At 46.9% G+C, this 12,651-nt stretch overlaps 1 protein-coding gene across 1 annotated transcript in view; it reads right to left on the bottom strand.

Annotated features, from left to right (window-relative positions):
- Positions 1-12,651, bottom strand: part of rttn (rotatin) — a 61,609-nt gene that overhangs the window by 10,857 nt on the left and 38,101 nt on the right. The window contains exons 28-44 of the mRNA XM_055881500.1: positions 12,062-12,281; positions 10,782-10,910; positions 9,131-9,241; positions 8,354-8,512; positions 7,989-8,066; positions 7,413-7,602; positions 7,083-7,177; positions 6,144-6,237; positions 5,635-5,836; positions 5,380-5,467; positions 4,931-5,081; positions 4,404-4,541; positions 3,654-3,859; positions 3,228-3,333; positions 1,669-1,760; positions 1,423-1,500; positions 880-1,006 (exon numbers count right to left, since the gene is read on the bottom strand). Of these exons, the coding sequence (XP_055737475.1) occupies positions 880-1,006; positions 1,423-1,500; positions 1,669-1,760; positions 3,228-3,333; positions 3,654-3,859; positions 4,404-4,541; positions 4,931-5,081; positions 5,380-5,467; positions 5,635-5,836; positions 6,144-6,237; positions 7,083-7,177; positions 7,413-7,602; positions 7,989-8,066; positions 8,354-8,512; positions 9,131-9,241; positions 10,782-10,910; positions 12,062-12,281 (2,264 nt within the window). The remainder of the gene's footprint in view (positions 1-879; positions 1,007-1,422; positions 1,501-1,668; positions 1,761-3,227; positions 3,334-3,653; positions 3,860-4,403; positions 4,542-4,930; positions 5,082-5,379; positions 5,468-5,634; positions 5,837-6,143; positions 6,238-7,082; positions 7,178-7,412; positions 7,603-7,988; positions 8,067-8,353; positions 8,513-9,130; positions 9,242-10,781; positions 10,911-12,061; positions 12,282-12,651) is intronic.

The following is a 12,651-nucleotide window of genomic DNA, read 5'->3' on the forward strand; positions in this document are numbered from 1 at the left end:
CTACAAACACCCATATTAACCCCCTAGCTTCTAAATCTAACTGCCACTCTACAGACACCCATATTAACCCCCTAGCTTCTAAATCTAATGGGCGCTCTACAAACACCCATATTAACCCCCTAGCTTCTAAATCTAACTGCCACTCTACAGACACCCATATTAACCCCCTAGCTTCTAATCTAACTGCCACTCTACAGACACCCATATTAACCCCCTAGCTTCTAAATCTAACTGCCACTCTACAGACACCCATATTAACCCCCTAGCTTCTAAATCTAACTGCCACTCTACAGACACCCATATTAACCCCCTAGCTTCTAAATCTAACTGCCACTCTACAAACACCCATATTAACCCCCTAGCTTCTAAATCTAACTGCCACTCTACAAACACCCATATTTAGAGAACATGAAAGGAAACAGTTGTAGCCCTTTATCAAAGCTAAACTTCCTCTACTCTTTACAGCGCTTCTTTCTCTATTTTGCTGTAACTTGTGTAGCCTGCGTTTCACAGCATACCTCTGTTTCTCTCACACAGACTAGAATATCAATGCCTCAGGAGACAGAGTGATGCACTGCGATTCCCTTGTGAATACCCCGCTGGTCCACAGCCTAGAATACTGTACTCATAGTAATGATTTAATGCAGCCTGCTCTAGCACACTGACAGTGTTCCTATTGTGGCCGGCAGGCTCGTGGCTGGCGCTAGGCATATACAGTGGAACAAAGTGTGTGTAAATGGTCTTCAGGAGAGACAATGGGTCTCAGTGTGTGTGAGAGTGCATGACTCAGTCAGATCCCTGACCACAGACTGGGGGAATGGAAGGCACGGGCCAGGCACTGAACAACACACACACACACACACACACACGCACACCCACCTGTGATACAGTTGGCTGTGTAGACACACAGCAGTTCCAGGACCGCCTCCATAGCAGCATCATCCAATAAGAACCAAGGCCAAAGGGCGTGCAGCACAGCAGCCAATCGACAGTCAGTGGCCACAGCCTGAGGAGAAACACACACACAATATCCACCCGATTGGATAATTTCTGGATGTAATATTATGAACACATGCTGATTGACAGTACGACACACTCATAAGTTAAGTGATTGTCAACACATTCTGCTAACCAAGCACATAGAAACACACAAGGATGTAAAGTATAAAGTCCAGAAATACATGAAGGGCCTTTCCCATCCCAATATAACTACTGCTGAGTGGATGCTGCAATTCCTGTCTATGACATTTAGAGCAGCCAATATAGCCAATCATTCTACATTGACGTTTAAGAGGATAAAAACATTCAGACCTCAGAGTCATAATCGTTAGGGACAAATCTCATTCCAGACACAGTCAGCACCAGTAGAATGGCTTTCATTAAAACCCTATTAGGAGCGGATTAAAACGGCAGGGTTCTCACTTTGGATTGGCTGTTCTGGTAAAGACTGTTCCTGAGGATTTCCAGAGACATCTTTATTTCCTTCATATAGCTCTCCTCCTGGTGGGGGAGAAGATGCAACTTGTTAAATGATCCACTCTAACCAATAACAGAGAGCACCGTCTCCATCTTAGATCACCCAATAGCCTATACCAACACAGCACACATCTGAAGGCTGAGACAATGAAAAAATGTTGTTATGGTGTTGTTTAGTGTGTAAAGGCTCACCTTCCTCCTTCCTCTGCCAGGTCTGACTGACTCCATGTGGAGGTGGCTGTGCATCAGTTTCATCTGCTCCACACAGCTGTCAATAAAACCAGCTACACACAGACACAGAGACAGTGAGAGAGAGCGGTCAATCATAACATAACTCCTAGGGTATAGTAGCCGGACCAGGGCGCGTTTGTTCACTGCCTCGTTGCATAAAAGCACAGACCTCTTGGTAGAGGCTAGAGTATTACTCCCATCCTACTGTAAATGAGCTCTACTGACCAGTGTGTTCCAGTACCTTTAGCAGCGTGGTTCTGACTAGTGTGTTCCAGTACCTCAAGCAGCGTGGTTCTGACTAGTGTGTTCCAGTACCTCAAGCAGCGTGGTTCTGACTAGTGTGTTCCAGTACCTTTAGCAGCATGGTTCTGACTAGTGTGTTCCAGTACCTTTAGCAGCATGGTTCTGACTAGTGTGTTCCAGTACCTTTAGCAGCGTGGTTCTGAGCAGTGTGTTCCAGTACCTCAAGCAGCGTGGTTCTGACTAGTGTGTTCCAGTACCTTTAGCAGCATGGTTCTGACTAGTGTGTTCCAGTACCTTTAGCAGCGTGGTTCTGAGCAGTGTGTTCCAGTACCTTTAGCAGCATGGTTCTGAGCAGTGTTCCAGTACCTTTAGCAGCATGGTTCTGAGCAGTGTGTTCCAGTACCTTTAGCAGCATGGTTCTGAGCAGTGTGTTCCAGTACCCTTAGCAGCATGGTTCTGACTAGTGTGTTCCAGTACCTTTAGCAGCGTGGTTCTGAGCAGTGTGTTCCAGTACCTTTAGCAGCATGGTTCTGAGCAGTGTTCCAGTACCTTTAGCAGCATGGTTCTGAGCAGTGTGTTCCAGTACCTTTAGCAGCATGGTTCTGAGCAGTGTTCCAGTACCTTTAGCAGCATGGTTCTGAGCAGTGTGTTCCAGTACCCTTAGCAGCGTGGTTCTGACTAGTGTTCCAGTACCTTTAGCAGCATGGTTCTGAGCAGTGTTCCAGTACCTTTAGCAGCATGGTTCTGAGCAGTGTTCCAGTACCTTTAGCAGCATGGTTCTGACTAGTGTTCCAGTACCTTTAGCAGCATGGTTCTGAGCAGTGTGTTCCAGTACCTTTAGCAGCATGGTTCTGAGCAGTGTTCCAGTACCTTTAGCAGCATGGTTCTGAGCAGTGTGTTCCAGTACCCTTAGCAGCATGGTTCTGAGCAGTGTGTTCCAGTACCTTTAGCAGCATGGTTCTGACCAGTGTGTTCCAGTACCTTTAGCAGCATGGTTCTGAGCAGTGTGTTCCAGTACCCTTAGCAGCATGGTTCTGAGCAGTGTGTTCCAGTACCCTTAGCAGCATGGTTCTGACCAGTGTGTTCCAGTACCTTTAGCAGCATGGTTCTGACCAGTGTGTTCCAGTACCTTTAGCAGCATGGTTCTGACCAGTGTGTTCCAGTACCCTTAGCAGCATGGTTCTGACCAGTGTGTTCCAGTACCTTTAGCAGCATGGTTCTGACTAGTGTGTTCCAGTACCTTTAGCAGCATGGTTCTGAGCAGTGTGTTCCAGTACCTTTGGCAGCGTGGTTCTGAGCAGTGGAACTGCAGGCCAGTAGAGCCATGAGGGCTTTAGCTGTCTTCTTCTTCACTGGGTCCTGGAACGCACGCTTCTCAAAACTCTGACAACACAAAACAATGCAACAGGTGATGCAAAACCTGACCTAAACCTCTAGAGTATTGACAACATGTTAATCCATCTAATATCCCAATGCTCTAGACCAGTGGTAGGGAACCCTGTTCTTTGCTTCAGCAAGGCACCACACCTGCCCAACTCAGCTAATTGATCAGTACAGTGATTGCCTAAATGCAACACACCAGGTCTTCCAGAATGGTTAAATCAACAACATGAAGTGCCTGCTGCACTCCAGAAGCAGGGTTAACTACCCCTTTAGACCAATCAAAGTGTGTGTGTGTGCACGCGCAAGTCAGGTTCTGTTACCTCCAGCAATAGTTCACAGAGCTGTCCACCGGAAGCGCCGTTCAGGGCCTCAGACAGAGGGGTCAGCTGGAGGTCCGGGTTCAGGGTGGTGACCTCTAGGGGTCGTCTCTTGGCCTCCTCAGACAAGACGACACACAGGAACTGTAGTACCGCAGCATGGAGGGGAGGGTCACTGAACGACTGGTCCACACACACTGACAACGTGGCTGGAGGTAGGCACAGATACAGACGCAGATTAACACACATACTGGATGCGTATGCACACACACACACACACACACACACACACACACACACACACACACACACACACACACACACACACACACACACACACACACACACACACACACACACACACACACACACACACACACACACACACACACACACACACACACACACACACACACACACACACACACAGAGGATGGATGAAATGGGTTAGTGGATATTTTACTTTTGTATGAATGAATCAACATCCTGCAGCCCAGTAAAACCAAATCCTGAAATCCCTTTACACAGACAGTGTGACTCATTCACGCCTCAGGCATTTCTGTCTACATAACACACAATGTAATCAATCACAAATACACACACACAGCATTAATCTTTCACAGGGATCATCAGATTTCCCTGCAGCCCCATTAGACACAGAGGAAGATGATGAGGAGGAACGATGGATGTACTGCATGCTCCCTGAGGTCCTAGCATATGTCCAGCACACAGTCAGTAGCTGTATGTGTATACCTGTGAATGTGTTCCAGCATCTCCCTAGTGCAGCAGAGAGAGATTGGTAGGCTGCAGAGCCATCCCGCCTCACCACAGTAGCCAGAAGCATCAACACGTCTGTCCAGCAAACACACACAGCACCACGGGTACCATCGCCTGAGAGGTCCAGAAAACACACACACACACACACACACACACACACACACACACACACAGGAGATCGGAGTACGAGCTGAGAAGCTGAAGAGGCCTTCATTAAACAAGATACCAACAAAAGGTGTGAATAGATTATTACAAGCTTCCATTGGGGATCTTATACACTTTTAATTATGACTTCAGATTATGACAGAACACTGAACACCACTTCATTATGATCCATTCAGCTGGAAAGTGGTCTGACTTTCAATGCCATTGTAGGCCTGCCTGCCATAAGAATGGTATTATAGCGGTTGTAACCATGATGTCCAGTCAATGGTGACAGTACACATATGTTGTGTCTATGGTTAGGTTGAGAATCATTCCTATCCCAAAAGCGAGATTCTTACCCAAGTCCTTGGTATCAAGTGTGAGGACAGTGAAGAGATTGGCCAGTAGCGGTTTCAGGAAGTCCATCTGACCAATCAGATCTGAGCTCAGAATGAAACATGACTTCAGGAACTTAGAGAAGCTGGACAAGAACTTGAGCAGGGTCAGGACCTGGGGGACGAGAGACACACAAACAAAATGATATGTACACACATCTTGAAGCAGTGTGGAGCAAAGTCAGTGGGTAGATGTGAAAACAAAATATTTCCTACCAAGTGAAAGCATGACATCACCCCTTTCGTATCACTCTCTAAACTGCCACCATCTCAACCACAGGGTATAGGATTCTCATGGGCCTCTACCCTCCTACACAACCTGTGCTGCTCTCACCACAACAACATGCTGTTTGGAGATCATGTGAATCTTATGTTGGAGCATTCATTGGTACTAAATGATGTAACCCAGTTACCTGCCGTTTAATGTCCTCCTGGTCTCCTGGTAGTGTGTTAGTCTTCAGCTCACCCAGACATCTCTCTATGGCTGCTGCGTCCACCAAACTAGAACACACAGGAAACAGAAACGGGTTTAAGTCCATCCCTTCAGACAGGACAATTTCAGCTCTGTAAATTGTATTGTGGATGGCCAGTGCTCCAAAGACTGTATAAGATTTGGCCAGGAATTGGGATAGTGAGACTAGTGCGATAGTGATTATTTGACCTCTGACCTGGCCAGTGATTGGAAGAGCTGGCTGTGTGTGAGGGCTGAGAGGGTGAACTCCGGTAGCACGGCTAACAGGTTGGCCAGGAGGCCGCAGAGTGCTGATAAAAGGTCTGGGGTCACAATGACACAGGTGGGGTCAGGAGCGGGGTCAGCCAGTCTGGAGTCCTGGGAGAGGACAGAGTCAATGGTGTCTGTGTCACTCTGACCTGCAGAGTAAAATAGGGGAGCAGATATTAACATTGCTGTCTGTGTCACTGACCTACAATACAGGAAAGAGGAGCAAAGATGGACGGGACAGATAGGGGTCGAAACATGTACCATACCAAAAATTGGTGTGTGTAGAGGCATAGTCTGTATATATAAATTCACTGTCATGGTTGGTCTTGATATGAAGAACTGTGCTTGAGATGGTTCCTTTAACTCTGACTCTTAATTGGTTTGGTGCTACATGAGATCTGTATATGAAACCTGTTCACATTTAGCTACACTATATATATACAAACACACACACACCTTGAGCAATCAGTCTGCTAGCGGGTGTATCTTGTGCAGTAGCATTGAGAGAAGTGGGCACAGGGGATTGAAGCCTTGAGCCTCCAGGTATGATCTGTTTAAGACAACAACAAAAAACACTTCAATAAGACAATGTGTTTAAATCACAGATCCACAGTTGATGCAATCTCAATCGCCGTCCACACTGCACTTTCCCGGTTGGACAAAAGGAACACCTATGTGAGAATGCTGTGCATTGACTACAGGTCAGCGTTCAACACAATAGCACCCACAAAGCTCATCACTAAGCTAAGGACCCTGGGACTAAACATCTCCCTCTGCAACTGGATCCTGGACTTCCTGACGGGCCGCCCCCAGGTGGTAAGGGTAGGTAACAACACATCTGCCATGCTGATCCTCAACACGGGGGCCCCTCAGGGGTGCGTGCTTAGTCCCATCCTGTACTCCCTGTTCACCCCCGACTGCGTGGCCAAGCACCGACAACGATGAGACAGCCTATAGGGAGGAGGTCAGAGACCTGGCACTGTGATCAAGTTATTCACTCCATTTCTTCTCTCACTGCCTGTCGACATCTAGTGGAAGACGTATGAAGTGCATCTATAGTAATAAATATCAAGGACATTAATAGGCAGGCCCTAGAACAGAGCATCGATTTCAGATTTTCCACTTCCTGTCAGGAAGTTTGCTGCAAAAGGAGTTCTGTTTTACTCACAGATATAATTCAAACGGTTTTAGAAACTAGAGTGTTTTCTATCCAATAGTAATAATAATATGCATATTGTACGAGCAAGAATTGAGTATGAGGCCGTTTAAATTGGGCACGATTTTCCCCCAAAGTGAAAACAGCGCCCTCTGTCCTCAACAGGTTAAACTGCAACCTAAGAGGATTACAGTCTATGAATGGGCCTTGAGCCACCAGACCTGCAGTACTTTACTCACCAGAGTGCTGGAGGTGGACAGGGAGCCAGAGGCCCTGCTAGGATTCCCTGGGACTCCTTTAGGAGGTCTCCACAACCTCAGAGAGTCATCCGCATCTAAACAGACAGACAGGGAGGGCATCATCACAAACAACATCATGCAAGAAAAAGTAAAAAAAAGGCTACAGGCCAATTTCCTGATAAAAAAAACAAAAATACTTTGCCTGTTTACCATAATAACACTTGATTTCAGATCTACTCTGTGAACCACAGACACATAACTGAATCACTGAATGAACAACCTAATGGCTAGACAGACTGACAGAAGAATGGACAGGTGCAGTCCCAGGACCTTCAGTGGTGCTGTCCTGAGGGCCGGGGTCCCTGGCTGAGGGTTGCAGGTCGAAGGTGTACCTGCCTCTGTAGCAGACTGTGGCCATGAGGGCAGTGTGCTGGAAGAACTGACAGTGGTAGAGCAGAGCCTGTAGGGCTTGGAGACCCACCAGACATACACCTGAAGACTCATCATGTACACACGGACTCTATGGAGAGAGGGATGAGAGAGAGGGAGTAGAGGAGAGGGAGAGATGAAAACATGGTAATTACTATGCAACTAGATTTTTTTTATTTAACCTTTATTTAACTAGGCATGTCAGTTAAGAACAAATTCTTCTTTAAAATGGCAGCCTACCCTGGCCAAAAGGGACGACGCTGGGCCAATTGTGCGCCACCCTATGGGACTCCCAATTACGGCCCCAAGTGATACAGCCTGGAATCGAACCAGGGTCTGTAGTGACACCTCTACCACTGAGATGCAGTGCCTTAGACCACTGCACCACTTGGGAGCCCATGAATTAACCTACAGTATGTCAATACCAGGAGAACTAAGACAACATACCACAACAAAACATAACCAAATGCCACTGACCTGCCAGGTAGAGTCGGTGACCTGGTCAGCTGTGGCAGGCATGGGCATCACCAGTAGGTTCTGGAGGATAAACACCGCCTTAAGGAACACAGAGGATGAGACAAGAACATCAACAACACTGCCATCTAGATGTACCTAGCTGGTACTGCAAGGACTTTACTTTAAACTTGTTGATGGAGTAAAGTGTTCCTATGTCTGTTTTACAAATGCATTGTCTGGAACGGTTATTGGTCAATATGCCCAGAAGGTGCCACCATGGCTGCCGTGGCATGCTAAGAGCATTATTATGCATTCTGCTTTAAACCACAATGCCCAAACTCTCTCTATGGCTTAGTGGTTAGCGAACAGGTGTAGGTGTCCAGTACCTCTCTGCGGACCATGGTGCTCTCTTGCTGGTCCAGGAGGATGTTGAGCAGGGTTCCCCACAGACCTCCACTGATATTCTGACAGCTGCTACTCAGAGACTGGCATCCACTGGGCACAGAGGACAGGGCAGAGCCCACACCCAGGCTGGCAAACCTCACCTGGAGAAGGGATGGAAGGAAAGTGGGATAGGGCAGCAGGGGGGAGAGGGGTGTGAGAGAGCAGGGGAGGGTTAAAAGAGTGGTGGGAAGGGAAAAGCGGAGAGCGAGGAGAGAGAAAAAGACAGAGAGCCAAGGGTTTTGGTGTGAATACAACAGCAGATAGATTTTAAAAAGGTACCTGTCTGACACCCCTGGTGTCCCCAAAGTCACAAAGACACTGTTCCAGAAATGTCTTGGATATTTTCACTGTCACTCTGGCATTTGCTGTGATCCACACAGAAAAAGATCCTACTTGTCAAGGGAATTTTTTCACATTTACTTATAGAGAGAACTTACAGATAGAGAGAGAAAGAGAAGAAATTGCCCTTTGCTTTTCATTGTCAATGCTTGTGAACGGTGTCCCTCAGAAAGTCTAGGAAGAAGCACCGGTTTAATAACAGAAACTTTGGAGCAGAGAGAAGCAATACAAACTTTTGCCTGAATGTCTCTCCACAACTCCAGACAGAATTTGACAAACTGTTTCCATGAAATAATAACTTGTACTTCTTACTCTCACATTTCATTTTTCTTGCTTGTTCTTATACAAGTTGACAGTCATTGAGTGTGTGTGTGTGTTACCTCCGGGTCTCTGTCCACCCACAGAGGTATGAGCCAGGCCAGACCCAGCTGTGACCCACTGGGGTCATCAGACCCCGCCTCCTGACCCAAAGACCACTGGGAAATGAAGTCCTGAAATAGATAAATACAAAAACAGAGAATAGTCATATCTCTAGAAATCCAGACTGATGCACAAACAAAAGGAGAAACATCTCCATGCAGGAAGCACACATTAACACATTTACTCTACTAAACAAAAATACACTGCTCAAAAAAATAAAGGGAACACTTAAACAACACAATGTAACTCCAAGTCAATCACACTTCTGTGAAATCAAACTGTCCACTTAGGAAGCAACACTGATTGACAATATATTTCACATGCTGTTGTGCAAATGGAATAGACAAAAGGTGGAAATTATAGGCAATTAGCAAGACACCCCCAATAAAGGAGTGATTCTGCAGGTGGTGACCACAGCCCACTTCTCAGTTCCTATGCTTCCTGGCTGATGTTTTGGTCACTTTTGAATGCTGGCGGTGCTCTCACTCTAGTGGTAGCATGAGACGGAGTCTACAACCCACACAAGTGGCTCAGGTAGCGCAGCTCATCCAGGATGGCACATCAATGCGAGCTGTGGCAAGAAGGTTTGCTGTGTCTGTCAGCGTAGTGTCCAGAGCATGGAGGCGCTACCAGGAGACAGGCCAGTACATGAGGAGACGTGGAGGAGGCCGTAGGAGGGCAACAACCCAGCAGCAGGACCGCTACCTCCTCCTTTGTGCAAGGAGGAGCACTGCCAGAGCCCTGCAAAATGACCTCCAGCAGGCCACAAATGTGCATGTGTCAGCATATGGTCTCACAAGGGCTCTGAGGATCTCATCTCGGTACCTAATGGCAGTCAGGCTACCTCTGGCGAGCACATGGAGGGCTGTGCGGCCCCACAAAGAAATGCCACCCCACACCATGACTGACCCACCGCCAAACCGGTCACAGCTTTGCCAAGATAATCCATCTGACAGGTGTGGCATATCAAGAAGCTGATTAAATAGTATAATCATTACACAGATGCACCTGGTGCTGGGGACAATAAAAGACCACTAAAATGTGCAGCTTCGTCACACAACACAATGTCAAGTTTTGAGGGAGTGTGCAATTGGCATGCTGACTGCAGGAATGTCCAACAGAGCTGGTGCCAGATAATTGAAAGTTCATTTCTCTATTATAAGCCGCCTCCAATGACATTTTAGAGAATTTGGCAGTACGTCCAACCAGCCTTACAACCGCAGACCACACGTAACCATGACAGCCCAGGACTCCACATCTGGCTTCTTCACCTGCGGGATCGGCTGAAGAACATTTCTATCTAATAAAGCCCTTTTGTGTAGAAAACCTAATTCTGATTAGCTGGGCCTGGCTCCCCAGTGGTTGGGCCTATGATCTCCCAGGCCCACCCATGGCTGCGCCCATTGCCCAGTCATGTGAAATCCATAAATTAGTGTCTAATTTATTTATTTCAATTGACTGATTTCCTTCTATGAACTGTAACTCAGTAAAATCTTTTAAATTGTTGCATGTCGCGTTTATATTATTGTTCAGTATACATTTCCCAATTAAAAATCTTCTTTGCCTTTAGTGTAGAAAGGCAATCAGTACAGTTCTGGCTGGGTGGCTGACCTTGTCCTTGTTCTGGGCCATCATCTCATGGGACAAGTGAAGCAGACAGATGACAGCATTCTTGGTGACTCCTTTCCCCATGAAGGACATGGAGTTACCCCCCCACTCCACGTAGAACGACGAGATCACCTAGAGGATGACACAAGGGTCAACATTACAACAGGGTTCTACGCTGAGCTTCTATAAAAAAGGGGCACGTGCGCGCTTAAGTTGAGAAATCTAGGCACACACATCGAAATTTAGGAGCACAAGGCTAAATATTTTTATAATAAAGCTAGAATCTTTCATTTTTATACATGCACTGGTGCTCCTAAATAAGAATTCCAAGTTGCACAGCAAAATATTTAAGCACATACTGTATGCGGATAAAATGGTTGCACTGTAGAGCCCTGCCCAATACGGAACCCATTCAGAGCCGATGCTAGGGGAAGGACAACAATATCTCAACAGTATTACTAATTAAGTAAAATCAGGAAGTAACCCGAAATTCCAATTCTAATTTTTACTCATGACCCAAACCCTGCTTGGGACTAGAAGGGAACAGGGCACTGAGGCCAGGGATGCAATCAACAGTCTGTGTTCATTAATTCAAAGGTTTTATTCAGTGCATCTAAATGAGTCTTAAATGCAGCTGGGACCTTAGCTTTGATTAGCCTGCAAACAGAGAGGTGAGTGAGAGAGGCCAAGGCCAGATGAAAAGCACCCTAAGGGCCATAGAGCACTGGGAGAGACAGGGGGTGAGGTATGGGGGAGTCAAGGGTGAGGGAAACACAGGTGTGGGGTGGGGGAGGCGGGGTGAGAGGTCAAACTTGGAATCATCTGTGTCAGGTTAGGTTGTACTAAGGCTGTTGTGAGCTGTGCTGTTTTTTTAGACTGTCCCAGGAAATGCCAAACTAGGTTGTGCCGTGCTGTGTGTTCTCATGGTGAACTAAGCTACACTGACCACTACTTTGCTTATATGAACAGGACAGTGCTCTGCTGTTCTTGGCTATGGGTAGAACCAGATGGAACCAGCTGGGATGATTTCTCATCAACAATTTACCAGGTTGTAGTCTGTATATTTATTCATGTTCAGGAGCTGGTTGTAGTGTGAGTTAATTACAAAAGGTATTTTCTTCCTCATTATTTCTAGAGGGCTGATATTTCACTACAAATAACACATTTTACAGGTAATTTTCACTTTGACTAATTTGTGGAGGCCACAGACTCCTTCTGGCCCAAGCTGCTAGGAGAGAAAAGAGCACATTACACACTCCCTTCTGCACCCATCACACACACACCTCCAGTAGTCCACTGAGGTACTTGGTGCAGAGAGACTGGGGCTCCATGGTGGGACAGTGTGAGCTCCAGCCAGGCTGGGCCGTGAGGCTGACCATGCCCAGCAGATTCCTCTCCAGACTCGGGAGGCCGTAGAAGCGTGGGGCGTCTGACACCCGCAGGCACTGGAGAAACCGCACTGCCAGCTGGCTCTCGAAGGGCCCTGCCAGCGCCAAGCAAAACCTGTTGGGGGAGAGAGAGAGAGAGAGAGAGAGAGAGAGAGAGAGAGAGAGAGAGAGAGAGAGAGAGAGAGAGAGAGAGAGAGAGGAGATGCAGGGTGAGAGAGAGGAGATGCAGGGTGGGAGGGAGGGAAATGCAGGGGAGGGAGATGAGTAAAAAGAGGAGTAGAGGGTAAAACAGACAAAGAAAGAATGAAAGAGAGAGAGGAGTGAAAGTTAATGGGAGGAAGATGGTGTGAGAGGAAGGTGGGCAGAGACAAATATTGCCATCAATAACCAACAACTAACATCAAGGAAAACATCAAGCTCCTTCTACTGAAAGTAGCATCAAATCAAATGGTATTGGTCACATACACACATGGTTAGCAGATGTT

This window comes from Salvelinus fontinalis, chromosome 25 (assembly GCF_029448725.1).
Source record: "Salvelinus fontinalis isolate EN_2023a chromosome 25, ASM2944872v1, whole genome shotgun sequence".
Lineage (NCBI taxonomy): Eukaryota > Metazoa > Chordata > Actinopteri > Salmoniformes > Salmonidae > Salvelinus > Salvelinus fontinalis.